This window comes from Heteronotia binoei, chromosome 16 (genome assembly GCF_032191835.1).
Source record: "Heteronotia binoei isolate CCM8104 ecotype False Entrance Well chromosome 16, APGP_CSIRO_Hbin_v1, whole genome shotgun sequence".
Classification (NCBI taxonomy): domain Eukaryota; kingdom Metazoa; phylum Chordata; class Lepidosauria; order Squamata; family Gekkonidae; genus Heteronotia; species Heteronotia binoei.
The window spans coordinates 33,583,686-33,601,025 of record NC_083238.1 but is presented as its reverse complement, the minus strand read 5'-3'; the positions used below and the strand labels follow the sequence as shown (position 1 = coordinate 33,601,025).

The 17,340-nt window shown below is 42.3% G+C and overlaps 1 protein-coding gene across 1 annotated transcript; it reads right to left on the bottom strand.

Annotated features, from left to right (window-relative positions):
- Positions 1-3,941: 3,941 nt before the first annotated feature.
- LOC132585208 (zinc finger protein OZF-like) lies at positions 3,942-15,339 on the bottom strand. The gene is made up of 6 exons (XM_060257014.1): positions 15,142-15,339; positions 13,364-13,478; positions 9,771-9,841; positions 9,434-9,539; positions 6,963-7,120; positions 3,942-6,392 (listed from the first exon to the last, which is right to left on the bottom strand). Exons 1-6 carry the CDS (start codon positions 15,337-15,339, stop codon positions 5,400-5,402), a joined length of 1,641 nt encoding a protein of 546 aa, XP_060112997.1. The 3' UTR covers positions 3,942-5,399.
- Between the last annotated feature and the right edge of the window lie 2,001 nt (positions 15,340-17,340).

Sequence of the window (17,340 nt, the reverse complement as noted above, 5' to 3'; positions counted from 1 at the left end):
CTGCTCTTGAGGATGATGTCAGTCAAATGAGTGGGTTCCAATGGCCAAGACACTGCCTTGGTGAGATCACATGCAAGGGAGCAGTTTCTTTTTTTCACTCGTGGGTGCTTGTCTCGACCTCTAGTTTGATTTCTGTTGCTGTCCCGATTCTGAGTCTTAGCATCCTTCTTGTTTCCCTTCTGTGCCTTCCCAAACTAGGTAGTTTTTCACAACTTGCCTTCCACACAGTCAGATGGAAGTTACAAAGGACTTCCTTCCGCAGGCAGTGTGCCAGAACTTTGACCCATCTCGGGTAAGAGGAAAAATCCTGTTGAGTTCAGAGGGCACCCATGTCCCACATCCCAGCCCATTAACGGAAACCAGGACCTGATTAAAAGTGGGGATGGTGTGTGTGTGTGTGTGTGTTGTAGTAGATGGGAGGGAGGCAGACAAGGGAGAGTGGACAGCTAAAGTTTCTTGAGCCACCGGGGTGTACTGTTGAATTAGTATCTGGGAGATTCAAATTCAAATTCCTCGCTTGTGAGGCCTCCCATTTTGTTGTCTTAGTTCGAAAATATACCAGCACCTGGGGGAGGGGTGGTGGTGGAACTCTTGCAGTCTACTTTGGTGTTTTTTAAAAAAATGAAATATGACAACCAACAATTCAGGTCAAGAGTAACAGAGGTGGAACAATCACTGTCAGAACCGTGCCTAACTCGCCTAAATTACTTATTTATTCAAATATTTATATCTCACTTTTCCCTGTGACTCAACACAGCTTACAGAACATAGGAAAAGGAAGTGTGCAATTTTTTTTTTAATTTTTCCTGGTTGCAGTATAGCCTATGAGGACCATTATAGTCAATGGGCCCCATGAACTAAAATGGAGAATCAATCTGAGGATATCCGGGGTTCTTTTTTTAGCTACAGACACCAAATTTGCAGCACAGTTGCTGGTGCCTGTCCTCAACCCTACCCAGCTTTCAAAAAGGCTGGACCAGGAGGTGCCTATGAGCCTCAAAAGGAAGTGCCTCCGTTGTATCCAATGGAGGGGGAAAATTTATTTATATTGGGATTTATACCCCGCCCTTCGCACCGAAGTGTCTTTTTAAAAATGCCTTCTCCGTTCCCACACGCCGGCCCTGCTTGAAGCACTGAACACCCAAATATAATGAAAGGATATTTATGAAAGAGTGCAAGAACATATTTCAAAAGAACATAGCAGTGGGAAATAAATAAACCCTACAGTTAACATTCTAGGGACATATTTGGTCAATAATTCATAGTTTCCAGATGTTACCCTTCAGGATTAAACTAAAGGTAGTCCTCTGTGCAAGCACCAAGCCATTACTAACCTCAGTGGTGACATGACATCACATTTCGTTGGCAGACATTTTGTTACAGGGTGGTTTGCCATTGCCTTCCCCAGTCATTTACACTGTACCCCCACAGCAAGCTGGGTACTCATTTTACTGATGATGTAAAAGACAAAAGAGCCCCTTGGATCCAATTAAGAGACACAACAACCTGGGTGTTTAGAGATAAGATCTGCAGCTCCTTTGTTTTCATAGCAATATGGAGGAAAACACACTCTCTTTCTTCCAACAAATCCCCCCCCCCTTTTCCTCAAAACCATCTTCATAAAGCCATAATATTTATACATTTCTGATAATAAAGGTCGGCCTGAGGATTGGCCCCAGAGTTTTCGCTTTTGGCCTTTCACTATATTCATCGGTCAGATGAACCCCATCTCCAATTTTAGAAATGAAAGATCATCCAGGATAAAATAACCCCTTTTGGCATCTTTTGATCTGGCCCCCAATTTCTACTTCCTGGTATCTTGCATTTGCAGTTTTTCATTTTGTCCTTTCTGTTCTTTGTGTGGATACTTGGCCTAATTCCAGAAAATGTGTAAGAAGCAAAATTTACAAGAAGGTAGACAACACACAAGTATTTGAAACTTTTTAAGATCTGCTCTTGGTTATTTTCTTATCTTTTTTTTAGCAATAGATTCTGTTGATATTGAAACAGATAAAGTAATATCTGCTACGTTTTATTTTGGTCTTTTGTTATTTTTCTCACTGTTGGAAATAATTAAGGTAGTATTAAGGATAAAGAGATTATATTCATCTTCTCTGCTTATGATTATTGTTAGTATTGTTAAAGTTAGTACTTATCCCTAACATGGTTAAAATTAGCTAGCGGGTTTTATTTTATGATTGGTTTCTTTGCTTTTCTTGTTTGTTGGTATGAAAGATGAATAGTTTAGATTTATATTATAAGTAATAATTACTAAATATATATATATATATATATATATATATAATAAAATAATGACTGTAGAATGTAATGGTTGGATTGGGTTAAAATTTAAGACTTACAGGTAGAAAAAATTTAGTATCAGGTTTGGAACGTAGAAATAGCTTTATTTACCGCTTCTCTTTTTTTTCTTGTTTTGTTCTTCCCCCAACCCCTTCCCTTTTTTGCTTCTGTATCCCAGCATCATTCCTTTCCCTTTATACTGAAACTTAATAAAAATTTAAAACAGGAAAAAAATATGTATTTTCAATAAGATATTGTGATATTATGATGAAGTATTGTTTACGTCGGTGACTTTTTGTGATTATAGCCAGGCCTCAGATTCAGTGGGAGCTCACAAGAGCACAGCTCCTGAACCTTTCTGAGAGTTCCACCTCCTTGTCCATTGAATAGTATGTGCAGCTGCATAACAATCCCTGGATGAGCTCCACCACCTATTTTTCTACAAAACAACCCAATTATAGCTATCTGAACTCAGCTCCCACTGGGATCAAAGTCAGGTTATGAGCAAAGCTTGGACTGCGATACTGCAGTTTTACCACTTTGAGCCATCAGGGTTCTTTTCTGGATTAAAGGCAGGCATTAATCCATGTCTCTCTGTTCAGACAGCAGTTCGATTTGAGATTAGCTCATCTCATGATAACTTGTGTCTAACTATAAACAAAGAGCAGGAAAACTAAACCTTTTAAGGCCTAAGATCTGGGTGGGCTGGAGCCCTTAGCCCAATGAAAAACCAGACCACTGATGTTGTGTTGAGATGAACCTCTTAACAACAGATGGCTCAGGATGGCAGAGGCTGCAGACGGTTGATTTTACAGCCCCAAGATGCTAAGCAGTTTTTAAGCTTGTAACTTATTTCTTATCAGTTCTAATAGCTTTTATCTTTTTCTGCTTTTAAACTGGAGCTGAATATTTTGTAATAGTCTGACTGCAGCATAAGCAAGATCTTTGCTTACCAAATTGGGTAATTAGTCGACATTACTAGCTCACTGCCACAGCTGGCAGCCAAGGGAAGTCTAAGCTTAAAATAACCGTGATGTGGGAAACTATTTGACTCTGAGCCTCTGTGAGATATTGTTACTCCTCTATTTATTTGCAACCTCTGCCCTTTGTAAACAAAAAATCATGAGAGCTTATAAATGTGGAAGGGAAATGGAGGAGGTTTTGTCTCCTGCGTCCAAACAATAAAAAATCGGAGATTTCTTTCCATCGGCTAACCCTGACTCTCAATAAGTCTTTCAAATTCCTACATCTAATTGGTTTTTACCACTGGCAAGTACCGCTGACAATTGACTAGAAAGTTTTCATACCAATATTCTTTTTGCAGCGGCAACTGATGATTTAAATAACAAAGTAGAAGCCACAGTTTCTTCATCTTCAGGAGTGGCAGTTAATGTAGTAACTGAAACTTCTGTGGACCTGCTTCTTTTAATTAGAGTTTATGTGAAATAATCTTAAAACAATATATTTAAAAAGAAAGGGCATTTCTGGAATGTTAACCAACTTATTTGGTGACAGGGAAAGTCCCAGAGCATTCAAAAGATTTCTCTCCTGTGTGTGTTCTTAAATAAACGTTGAAGAGCGTCACTGACTGAATCTCTTCCCACACTCAGCATTCAAAAGGCTTCTCTCTTTTGTGGGTTCTTAGATGGATTTGAAGATTGCCACTGTTTTTATTTATTTATTTACGTTATATTTATATCCCGCCCATTCCATACAGACTCTGGGCGGCTAACAGCATAAAATAGTAGACAAAACAATATTAAAACAATAAAACAATCAGATAAATAACAATGGTGCTACTTCAGGCAGATCGTATAATATTTTCTTTCTCATGTGCACAGATCCTGGGCAGTTAGTAATATAAGCGCTATGGATCCACATGTGGTGGCAGCCCTCTCCCATTAGATGTTATATGCCATCCGAAACAGTTCAGTCTTGCAGGCCCTGCGGAACTGCGATATATCCCGCAAGATGGCTTCTGGAAGGATGTTCCAAAGTATTGGGGCCGCAACCGAGAAGGCTGGTGGAGTTGAGCCTAGCCTCCTTTAGCCCAGGGACAGCCAAAAGATTGAGAACTTGATCGCAGTGCTCTCTGGGGAACATGTGGGGCTGAATCTCTTCCCACACTCCTCTTCTTCAGAAACATGAAGTTTACATCTTTTGACTGGAGTCAGTGGTGACTGAGTCTTGCTTTGTGCAGCTCTAGTTTCCGCTTTTTCTAAAGAGGGCAAGCCCAGCGCAAATAGCAAAGCTGATCCAGAAGCACAGTCATATGCAGTATATTGAACTTGCTGATTACCCATAAACATTATGCCAGACCGCAACCAGCAGTATTTTACACCAACAGCCTACAACTTGGAAATGGTGGGATTTAAGTCTCTTTGAATCTTGAATATTTCTAAAAGGAGATCTGAGAATACAAATATTCTCCTTCTTTAACAATCCAAGCCATTCTGCTGACGTACTTCCATCAACATTTTCCTCCTAGTCCAATAATCAGCAAACTCCACCATTATACCCATGGTAGAAAGAGTGACTTTGGAAGCGTTTGTTGCTTTACCAATGCAGTAAGCTTTAAGAATAAGAGGTGTCACTCCCTCCTCTAGTTTTAGCATAGTGGCCAACTAAGACACCATAAAAATAGAAAGATCAGTTGTTGCTTCCGCATTTGGTGAAAAACCACAGGATTTCAAGTTTTTATCTCTTCTTTCTCTAGACCAGCCATCTTAAGAGGTAGTTCCAAGCATTTTTTCCAGGGAGGCAACTTTCTTTATGGCATCCTCTGCTTTTTGAGCTGTTTGCTTATGTTGAGTCTCCAATGTGTCCATACATTGTAAGGCGGTTATTGTATCCATCATATCTTGTCTTAATTCTAGACACTGATTCCTTAACGCTTCTAGTAGAAATGTTGTTAGGAGAGAGTCAGCAGTGTTTGTATCTCTGTGGCCTGAAGGAGCCAAGGAGGCGCTAGCTACTTCAACTGAGGTAAAAAGCTCCATTTAACGAGGGAGCTCTCCGGGCTTTCTTCGGTTTTTGATTACCCTTAAAGGCCTTTGAAGAGTGCCACTGTTTTTGAATCTCTTCCACACTCCAAGCATTCAAAAAGGCTTCTCCCCTGTGTGGGTTCTTTGATGCTGTTTAAGATGGAAACTCTGACTGAATTTCTTTCCACACTCTGAGCATTCAAAAGGTTTCTCCCCTGTGTGGGTTCTTAGATGTTCTTGAAGACTGTTACTGTGACTGAATCTTTTCTTACACTCTGAGCATTCAAAAGGCTTCTCCCCTGTGTGGGTTCTTAGATGTTTTTGAAGACTGCTACTGTTACTGAATCTCTTCCTACACTCTGAGCATTCAAAAGGCTTCTCCCCTGTGTGAGTTCCTAGATGTTTTTGAAGATTGCTACTTTGACTGAATCTCCTCCCACACTCTGAACATTCAAAAGGCTTCTCCCCTGTGTGGGTTCTTAAATGAATTAGAAGATCACCACTGCGACTCAATCTCTTTCCACACTCCAAGCATTCAAAAGGCTTTTCCCCTGTGTGGGTTGTTTGATGCTCTTTAAGATGGAAACTCTGACTGAATTTCTTTCCGCACTCTGAGCATTCAAAAGGTTTCTCCCCTGTGTGTGTTCTTACATGACTTTGAAGAATGCCACTCCGACTGAATCTCTTCCCACACTCTGAGCATTCAAAAGGCCTCTCTCCTGTGTGGGTTCTTTGATGCTCTTGAAGACCACTACTCCGACTGAATCTCTTCCCACACTCTGAGCAGTCAAAAGGCCTCTCTCCTGTATGGGTTCTTTGATGCTGTTGAAGAGTGCTACTCTGACTGAATCTTTTCTTACACTCTGAACATTCAAAAGGCTTCTCCCCTGTGTGAGTTTTTTGATGCTGCTGAAGAGTGCTACTCTGACTGAATCTTTTCTTACACTCTGAGCATTCAAAAGGCTTCTCCCCTGTGTGAGTTCTTAGATGTTTTTGAAGACTGCTACTGTGACTGAATCGCTTCCTACACTCTGAGCATTCAAAAGGCTTCTCCCCTGTGTGGGTTCTTTGATGCTGTTGAAGACTGCTACTGTGGCAGAATCTCTTCCTACACTCTGAGCATTCAAAAGGCTTCTCCCCTGTGTGGGTTGTCTGATGCTCTTTAAGATGCAAACACCGACTGAATTTCTTCCCACACTGTGAGCATTCAAAAGGCTTCGCCTCTGTGTGGATCTTTTGGTGCACAAGGAGTTGTGATCTGAAGCTGAAGTACTTTCCACACTGAAAGCATTTACATGCCTTCATTATACCGTGCTTGGAAAGATGTGCATTACCCTTTTTTCCATCCAAGAATATCATTTCACTCTCTGAACACATAAAGAGCTTCTCTCCTGAATGATTCTTTTGGTGTTGAACAACGTCTGATTTCTCTGAGAAGCACTTGCCACAATCTGAGCAGCTATAAGGTTTCTCTCCTGTATGTGTTTTTAGATGTTCAAGGAATTCTGCTCTGTGAATCATGGCCTTTCCACACTCCAGACATTGATGAGTTTTCTTTCCACTGTGCATTCTGAAATGGAGATTATACCGGTTTTGATCTGAGAAGTTCATTCCACACTCCAAGCACTTGTACGTTTCCTCCAGTATGTGAATTGCTTCTTGGAAATTCCCACCTACACAAAGAATGGAGTTATCCCACTTCTTCACCGTGCAACTGACATTCTCCCTCTGAGGCCTGCCTTGAATCATAACATTTCTTTTCACATCTTCATTCTTGACTTCATCTGGCAATAAATGATGCAGTTTCTCATCCGCCTCATTTGTGTCAGCGTCCCCTGTGGAAGAGAGAGCAAGAGAGAAATCCTGTTAGTGCAATGAGGTCTGACCTGCACCTGAAGTTCCATCTACACTACACTCCAGATATTTCAGTGGCTTCTTCCTGCTGTCCACTGAAGTGTACAATGAACTCCACTTTCAAAGTAAATTAAGCCTCCTGCATCAGAGACGCTTGGTTTGGACTCTGACCATTTACATGGCTCCCCACCGGTGTGACTTCTTTGATGTAAAGAAAGGGCTGTTTTCCAAATAAAGCCTTTTCTGAACTGCAAGCAATAATCCAGTTTTACTCCTAAGGGAACCTGCATCCACATTTATTCTATGACTGAAGGTCACTGCAAAGGCCACACTTCCATTTTTATCTTCCTTGGAGTGGATTCTCTGACAGGATGGAGGCCTTTGTTCCTTCGGTTTGATTGACCTTTTTTCTTTGACTGATTTCACAGAATCCTCCTCTTTTGTAAGGAATGGACTTATTCCTCTGATTACCTTAATGGCTTCTCTCCTGCTTCTGTGGCCCTTGGAGAAACCCTGGCATCCAAGTGTACTGATTAGGCAGGTATACTTGGCTTTTCTCTCTCAGTGATGGACTCAACGTGATGGACGATACTTGCCCTTAGGAAGGAGTCGGTGCTTTGTCCCTTGGAGAGACGGGAGGTTGCTGCAGTGCTTTCTCTATCCTTCTGTGGCTCTACAAACTGTGCTTCAACTGAGAACTTGTATCTGTGTTTACTGGGCTGACAGCGTCAGTGGAAATTTTTCAATAGCACATGATTCCATGCACTTGGGGTGAGATTTCTCTCACCACAACAGAGGGTGCTGGGTGGTTTGGTGTAAGCCAGTTCCCCCTGGGACTACCTGCTGCAAGCCACCCCTGCAAGGTAGAACAACTCCAAAGAAACCACTCAAACCCATCTCCACCTAAGACCAAAGCCTGAAGGCATCCATCATAGGGTTGCCAATCCCCAGTTGGAGGCAAAGGATCCTCTGGTTTGGACAACCTCCCCCCGTTTCAGGGTTATCAGAAAGCGGGAGGGGGGAGTTTGAATGTCCATTGGGCACTCCATTATATCTATGGAGACTGCTCCCCACAGGGTATAATGGAGAATCAATCCATAGAGATCTGGGGCTTAGGGGGGCTGTTTTTAAGTTAGAGGCACCAAATTTTCAGCATTGCAACTGATGCCTCTCCCCAAAAAACAGACCTTCCCCCAAGCCCCAGATATCCAGCAGGGTCCAGTTCTATGAGCCCCAAAAGAAGATACCCCCATCCTCCATTATGTCCAATGAAGACAAGGCATTTAAGAGGAGTGCAGTCCCTATAAATGTGATAGCCAGAACTCCCATTGGAGGTCATTCATGCTTGTCACAACCTTGCTCCTGGCTCCACCCACAAAGTCCCCTGGCTTCACCCACAATGTCCACAAATATTTCCTAAGTCGAACCTGGTTTTGGCGCCTTCTGACTTGCACCCCTAAACTCTATTTGAGTTTTTCACGGCAGACTTTTTATGGGGTGGTTTGCCATTGCCTTCCCCAGTCATTACACTTTTCCCCCAGCAAGCTGGGTACTCATTTTACCAACCTCAGAAGGATGGAAGGCTGAGTCAACCTGGAGCCGGCTACCTGAACCAGCATCTGCTGGGATCAAACTCAGGTCGTGAGCAGAGAGCCACGGGGCTCTTTTGTATACACACACACACACACACACTGTATATATGAATTATTTCCAGGATACACTAGATGGCATCTCACTCCAAAAGCTCTACCTGGCTCTGTTAATTCCCCCCATAAAAAGAGGAAATCCCCCCACAGCAGTTCCTGTAACAGAAGGAAAGAAATCCAAGGAAAAGAAAAATTTCTTCTGCTAGGATGGAACCGTGGTCAAGATCTAAGCCCACTATTCTAACCACTCTACTGGAGAGTGGATCTTTTCCAGATTTCAGTCAGAGGGGATGGCCATAATCCCATCTGGGGAAGAGGATGTTGTAAAAGCTGACAACTGAAAGAAATTGGGATCTGACTCCTTCCAGAGTCTTTCTGAGGGCCTCTCAGCACCACCTTGGCCTCAGCCCAAGACACCCTCTCTGCCTTGGGTGAGGGCCACAAAACTGGCCTCAGTTGCCCCTTGAACAGTGGGGTGGCTTCTCTCACTCTACCTGCTCGTGGTGAACATCACTTTCACAGCCACCCCAAGTCCTGAACGCACCCAATGGCAGCCATCACAAACATATATCAGTGTTCAAACTTCTGATTCATGCATCATCCCCATGGCAGCAATTTGCACCTCTGGCACCTAAAAAAGATTCTTACCCAAAAAGGCCACATTCCCATAGTTCTCCAGCATCACTTCCCTGTAGAGAGCTTTTTGGCCCAGATCCAGCAGAGCCCATTCCGTCTCAGTGAAATACACAGCCACCTCCTCAAAGGAAAATATAGACTGAAAGAAAAAGCAGATTCCTTCATCACAGACCATGCCAGCCAAAGACTACATTCTCGATGGGGGTATTTTCTGAGGATGCAGAATACAGAACTCATTATGTGTAAAGGCAATGGCATTCAGAGCCTCTCTTCCTCAGACAGCAGGAGCAAAAGCATCCCTGAGAAAGAACTGAGGGCTCTGACTATCCCTCATTCATCCCCCTCCTACCTGGACGAGAGGCTGAGCAGCCATTTCCACTTCTCTGCAACTAAAATGGCTCAATAACGTCTCTTCACTGCCTGAGAGGGAGACAAAGTTGGAAGGAAGAATGTTACCCTCAAATTCCTATTTTATTTCTGTAATCCTGTTTATATATCCCCATTTGCAGGGTTGTAAAATCTTGTCTTGTTTACACTCAAACAAATTTTTAATAGCTTTTAGTAAATTAAGGAAGAGGTGGAAGAGAAGCACCAGGTACAATGAGCCTGGGAGAGTTATAAATGCTGTCAACAAATTTGAGAAATCTGTGAGACTTGAAATGTGCCCTGTGAGCCCCGGAGTGCAATTGCTTGCAACATCCATGCCAGATCAGACCCAAAGCTTAGGCATGACATTCTCCCACCTGCTGGGCCTTCTTCTCCATCCTGGAGTCTGGATTGGCAGGAGAAAAGAGGAGAGCAGAAATCATGAAGCACGACATGTCACCATCCCATCCAGCCCCAAACCCATGTGATTTCAGCACATCAGTTGAGGCTTTGGAAACTCTAGGGTACTACCAATCAGTTTTCCCTCTAAGCTGAGTTACTGTGAGCAAGCTCACAATTTTTTTTTTTAAACTTAAAATTTTTTATTTTATAAGAAAAAACAATAACAACAGTCCTTATACAAACACAAGAGATTGACTTAAACACAGTTTCTATGCATACGTCGGTAAAGTTGATACAGTCAAATCTTTTAGGAAAAAGAAAAGAAAAGGAAAAAAATAAATAAATAAGTAAATAAATATATAAATAAATAGATGGGTAACAAATATATAATAATAACCGGATATAAGTATATGTGTACATATGTGCACCTACATATTCACATATGTACATGTAAACATGAGTCTATATTTATAAACTAATACCTATACTTATAAACATAGTCTTATCTCTAGACAGTTGCCTATACATTCTCCAACGGACCCAGTTTGTACAAGTCAATTTTAGTAAAGAACAAAGTTAAGGTACTTCTTCGGCATTGCATACCTCTTGGATGTGTTTTTGTTTACAAAGTCTAAAAATGGAAACCATTTTTCTACAAAATTTCCCCCTATCTTAGGGTTGTCTCCCACAATGAGTTGAGAGGCAATCTTGTCCTGTATTATAAGTTCCCATACCTTCTGGAACCAGAGAGTTATTGATGGTATTTTAGTGCTCTTCCAAAATTTTGCAAGGAGCAGCTTGCCTGCTAAGAGCAAGAGTGAAATAAGTTCTGATTTCAATTTGGAGTAGGCTGTTTTCGGCCACAAATTAAGAAGGACAAACTCAGGGGTATGAAGAATGGATTCCTTTACAATTGCTTCAATTTTAGTAATTAGGATGCTCCAGAAATTCTGCACTTTCTGACATGACCACCAACAATGAAGGAAAGAGCCAGAGGTCCCACAACCTTTCCAACAAAGGGAGCTGATGTTTTTCTGTGCATGGCTTAGCATTTGTGGAGTTAGATACCATCTCGAGATTATTTTATATTGTTGCAATTTAAAATTGGTACATCTAGATTTACATAGAGACGATGTCCAGATTATATGCCACTGTTCCTCAGTCAGTTGTGTGTTACAATCTTTAGCCCATGCATTTTGCTGTGATGTAGGGTGTGTCCAATTTTTTTGATTTAATAAAGAATATACTTTTGCAATTACACCTCTCATTGTCGCATTTTCTTCATGTATTAATTTCTCAAAGGCATTCAACTGGCTAACAGGTTGCAACACAGGGATCACTTTATTTAGGGTATCATATATTTGATGGTACTCATACCAAGGGATTTCGATTTTGAATTTAGTTTCCAGTTGCGTACGTGTATATAATTTACCTTTGGCACTAATATCTGTGATTCTAATAATTTTTCCTCTCCTCCAAATTTGGAAGTTTTCTTTGGGCATGCCCGGCGGGAACCAGGGTTGCCCCAAGAAAGACATAATCGGGGTTGATGGCTGAGTCACTATAGATCTATACTTGTCCCAGAGTCGTAATGTGTAGCGTAGGAAGGGGTTAGCTAATTCAGTTTTCCTCCTGTCCGTTTCACTAACCCACACAAACTCATTGAGATGAGCAGGAAGAACACTTGCTGCCTCTATTTGCAGCCAGGGCAAGTCACAGCTTTTCTTGGTATATATTAGAATATTCCGCAGCTGGGCCGCTAGGTGATATTTTTCTAGAATTGGCGCTCCTAGACCTCCTTTAGCACTGGGTTTAGCAAGAAGATGATATGCTATTCTTGGCTTTTTATTTTGCCACAGAAACAGGGAAAAGCTTTTTTGCCACATTTTCATCTCACTTCTTGGAATATCTACAGGAATGTTTTGAAATAAGAAAAGAAATTTGGGCATCACAAAGGCTTTTAATAAATCAATTTTTTCCAGTAGGCTAAGTTGAAGTTTTGACCAGGATAGTAGATCTGATTTGACCTTTTTAAATAGTTGCCCAAAATTTGCTCTGATCAAGTCAGCTAGGTCTATAGGAATTTGTATCCCCAGATGTCGCCAGTTTTTGTCGACCCATTTAAAGGGGAAAGTAAGCATAATGTCACGGCGCACCTCAGAAGGAACACAAATTGGGAAAATTTCTGATTTAGATACGTTGATAGCAAGGCCAGAAAATTTTCCAAAGGTTTCTATTGTTTGCATTAATTTAGTTAAAGATTTTAATGGGTTGCTTAAATATATGACCGCGTCATCTGCAAACAGACTAATTTTGTGGGTTTCTCCAGCAACTCTTATTCCTTCAATTTCGGGGTCCGTCCGTACCAGGTGAGCTAAGGGTTCAAGTGAGAGAGCAAACAGGATCGGGGACAAGGGGCATCCCTGACGTGTACCTCTAGATAAAGCTCACAATTTTTTAGCCTCTGGCTCACATTTTGTCTTGGCTCAGGAGAAATGGCTCTAGAGCAAACTAATTTAAGCAGTAGCTCACAACTTTAATGCCAGTAGCTCATCAAGTGGAATTCTTGCTCACAGGACTTCTTCACAGTTTAGAGGGAGCATTGCTAACAATGTGTTTCTAGAATGTCTGCTGATGCTCTGACTTCACATCCAGGTATCTGGCAGGATGAAACATGAAGATGACACCATGTCCATCCCACACTCCATCCTCAAAACTCATAGGGATGTGTCCCTGTGTTATCAGGGACACAAAACACAAATTGCTGGCCTCTGGCAATTCGTTTTCTGAGATATCCTTCCCCAGAACATGGGGTATGTTTCTTGTGTGTGTGTGTGTATGTGTAAAGTGTTGTCAAGTCACAGATGACTTATGGTGACTCCAGTTATTCAAGGCAAAGGACACTCAGAGGTGGTATACCATTGCCTGCCTCTGTGTAGGAACCCTGAATTTCTTTGGTGGTCTCCCAATCCAAGAACTAAGTAATTTAAATAAGAATTGAATTGCTCACCATGAATCTGTACATTCCCCTTTAAAGTGGAGTAGCCATCGCTACATCCTACAACACTATTTCCCAGTAGTCTGCAGAAATGTTTCCCTTTTCTCCTGTCTGAACCATCTGCCCAGCAACTTCAGTACATGCCCCAATCCAATCTGGACAGTAGGCCACCTTACCACTTGACAGGGCATCTTGGCCATGCTCCTGGGCCTGCACCCTCTGGCCTTCTTCTGACAGAGTTCTTTCTGCCTCAGAGAACTTTGCTTCCTCCTTCTCAGATCCTCCCCACACCTGAAACAACAGCAAGCAAGAGGGGTAAGAAAAGATGGGAGTAATATCCTGAAGAATTATAAAAAACAAATGAAAGGAGGGCAGATTCCTTTCAAGGAGAATCTTTTAAAGAAGTTAAGAGTTTTAGAAAGTAAAACTGAACCTAAAAGAACAAATCACCAGGAGTAGGTGGGATATCAGTAGAGCTATTCCAACCCACATAAAGGGAGTCCATCAAAATCCTAACAAGAATATACTAACAAAAATAGAAAACAAATCTATGGCCCATGGACTGGAAACACTCACTTTACATTCTAATTCTGAAAAAGGAGATGTCAAAAACTGCAGCAACTATTGGACCATTGCATGAATTCCTCATGCTAGTAAAGTGATGCTCAAAATTTTAGAATAAGGTCTGCTATTATATATTGAAAGAGAAATGCCAGGTGTTCCGTTCCAGGCGGATGCAGAAAAGGAAGTGGCATGAGATCATATTGCAAAGTTACGTTGGCAAATGGAGCATAGGGGAGAATTTCAGAAGAAAACCAACTTGTGATTCATAGATTACATCCATGCTTTTGACTGTGGGGATCTGGAAAAGCTATAATTGGTTTTAAAAGAAACGGGTGTGCCACAACATCTGATTGTTTTGATGTTCGACCTGTACTCTGGGCAAGAGGCCACTGTTAGGACTGAATATGGTGAAACAGAATGGTTTCCACTTGGCAAGGGTGCCAGACTAGGATGTATTTTATCTCTCTGTCTCTTCAATCCATATGCAGAACATATCATAAGAAAAGCTGGATGAAGGTAGAGTGAAAACTGGAGGAAGGAACAATAACATCAACCAAATGGAAGGCCACAAACAAGAAATCAGAAAACTGAGACTGGGAAAGGAAGCCATGAAGGAGCTAGAAAAGATTATTAAGTGTAGGGATGAGTCACTGGTGGGCAGAAGCAACTTAATTCTTGCCATAGTATTCCCCATTACTATGTCTGGGTGTGAAAGTTCAATAGGGAAAAAAAGCAGAAAGGAAGAAAGTTGATTCTTTCTGGTGCTGGAGGAGAGTTGAGAGTTTCTACAGACACCATGGGCCACCAAAAAGACAAATATGTGGGTTCTAGATCAAATCAAGCTTCAACTCTCTAAGGAAGCTAAAATGACTCAAATGAGGCTATCGTGTTTTGGTGGCATTATGAGATGACAGGCATCACTGGAAAAGATAATAATGCTGCAGGCAACAGGAAAAGAGGAAGACAAAACAAGTAATGGATTGATTCAATGAAGGAAGCCACAGTCCTCAGTCTGCAAGATCTAAGCAAAACTGTTAATGATATGAAGTTCATAGGGTTGTCATAAGACAGAAGCGGCCTGATAGAAAACACACACAGAGAAATATCTGGCAGGAAGATTTAGGATAATGTCACTGCTTGCACTGAATGAATGAAAACCCCTCACCTGCTGTACCTGTCTCTTCTCCTCTGCCTGACTCAGGAGGAAACCTTCAGCCAGGGCCACTGCCTGGGAACTGGTCTCTGGCCCACTTTCTCTGACCCAGCCCTGCACTTCCTGGGGCAGGATGGCCAGGAACTGCTCCAGGATCACCAGGTCCAAGATCTGCTTCTTGGTGTGCTTCTCTGGCTCCAGCCACTGGTTACAAAGTCCATGGAGCTGGGTGCAAACCTTTCGGGGCCCATCAGCCTCATGGTAACAGAACTGCCGGAAGCATCGCCTGCGTACATCTGAGGCCACAGTGCCCTCAACCAAGATCTCTGGCACAGCTCTTTCCCAAAATCCAGCACCACTCTCTGCTTGGATCAGATGGGGACCCTTCCTTGATGTCTTGCCAGGTCTAGGGCCATCTGGCTCCTTCTCGGCCATCTCCTTCTCCTTTCTCTTCAGTTGCCTCTGACCCTGGAAAGAAACTCTTATTCACTTGGCTGTGAAGAAAGAGAGGGAAAGACATCAAAAAGGCAGAAAGAAAATAAAACAGAAGGGTGTTACATCACTGACCTCAGTGTAGAGACACCTAAGGATCACCCATGTGGGCCAGAAGGAGCATCCTTGTTGTAGTTTGTGGATCAAGATTAATGTCACTGTGCTATATTACATATCAAGCTTTCAAAATGATGCCTGTTTAGTCATTCAGGCAACAAAAACACCACTGTTTGCCTTTTAAAGAATCTGTCGCAGATGTTATACGCTTGGCTTCCAGTTTCTAGGGATCAGTCTGCCTAGTGGGCACTTCTCAAGGTAAACTGGAGGGGCAGAGGGACATTAAGACGCTCCAGGTCAGGGCACAGGGGCTGCTGGGTGAGCAGGAGGAGGCAGTGATACTGTAGAACTCCTCAACTGCTTCCTAGCTGCTGTGGTTAAATGGTGGGAATAAATTGAAAATAAAACCTGGAAAGACAGACATGATGCTGTTTCAGGAGGCAGAAGTCTTGAAGGACATTATGCTCCCCCCCAGGCTTTCTTTCTCTTCTTTTTTTAAGAAAAAGCCCAGCAGGAAGTCAATTACACATTAGGCCACATCCCCTGATGCCAAGCCAGCTGGAACTGTGTTCCTGCACCTTCCTGCTCAAAAAACCCCCAAAGCCCTGCTCCCCACTTTTGATGTGTTTCAGCTAACCCTAGTCAACTCTTTTAAGAGCCTTGATGTGATACTGGACCCAACATTATTGCTGGAGAAGCAAGTCAATGCATTTGCAAAAAAGTTCTTTCTTCCAACTCAGCCTAGCTTGAAAAATAGTCCTTTCCCTAGCTACATCTGATCTGGCCACCAGGATCCACGGCATGATGACATCGAGAGTAGATCAGGTCAATAGACTGCATATGGGTCTGCTCACAAAACCAGTTCAGAAACTCCAGCTGGTGCAGAATACCACGCCTCGGCCATCGTCGGGAGCTGGATGGAGCAGGCAAATTGCTGCCATTCTACAGTCCCTCCACTGGCTGGCCTTTACATGTGGTTTTTCCATTATGGCACCCATGAATAAAGAGGAAGAGTTGGTTTTCTACCCTGCTCTCTCACTGCCCAAAGGTGCCTCAGCGTGGCTTGCAATCGCCTTTCTTTCTTAGCTCCACAACAGACACCTTCAGGAATAAGAAACTTTATATTAGAGTTGCCAGGTCCAACTCAGAAAGTATCTGGGGACTTTGGGGGTGGAACCAAGAGCAAGGCTGTTACAAGCATGATTGGACTTTAAAAAGAATTCTGGCCATCACATTCAAAGGGATCAAGCTCCTTTTAAATGCCTTCCATTGGAAATAATGGAGGATGGGAGCACTTTCTTTTGGGGCTCATAGAATTGGACTGCCTGGTACCATCTTTTGAAACTTGGAGGGGTTTTTTAGGAGTGGCATTAGATGCTATGCTGCAAATTTAGTGCCTCTACGTCAAAAAACTGTGCCTTCTTGCCTCTGAACCCCCAGATCTCCATTACATCCTACAGGGACCGGTAGGGTATAATGGAGTGCCCGGTGGCCATTCAACTTTCCCTCCCCCACTTTCTGATAACACTGAAGCCGTGAAGGGCTCCAAACCAGAGGATCGCCTGCCCACAACTGGGGACTGGAACCCTACTTTATATTGTGTAATTATAACAAACTAACTTAATATATGCTTTGCCCCTTTTCCCTATTTGTCTTTTTTCTATATCCCCATGAAAATTTAAATTAAAAAAAATACTTTTTATAGCTGAAACTCCATGTAAATTTGCTATGCTGTACTTTTTATTTCTATGCCAATAAAGGTATTCGGACCGGTATTTCCTTTCTTCCTGTTTTAATGTCTCGACTGTTTTAATGGTAATTTAATGATGATGTAATTATGTGTTAATTTATGTGTATTGTGATTTTATGGGTTACGAGCCGCCCTGA

Bases quoted from the DNA above. Each gene is read 5' to 3' on its own strand.
- LOC132585208 (XM_060257014.1), bottom strand. From the start codon at position 15,339: ATGGCCGAGAAGGAGCCAGATGGCCCTAGACCTGGCAAGACATCAAGG. The intron at 13,479-15,141 runs GTTTGCACCCAG...CTGTTGTTTCAG, and splicing joins AGGCTGATGGGCCCCGAAAG to GTGTGGGGAGGATCTGAGAA. The intron at 9,842-13,363 runs GTAAGGTGGCCT...TCTCCCTCTCAG, and splicing joins CCAAGATGCCCTGTCAAGTG to GCAGTGAAGAGACGTTATTG.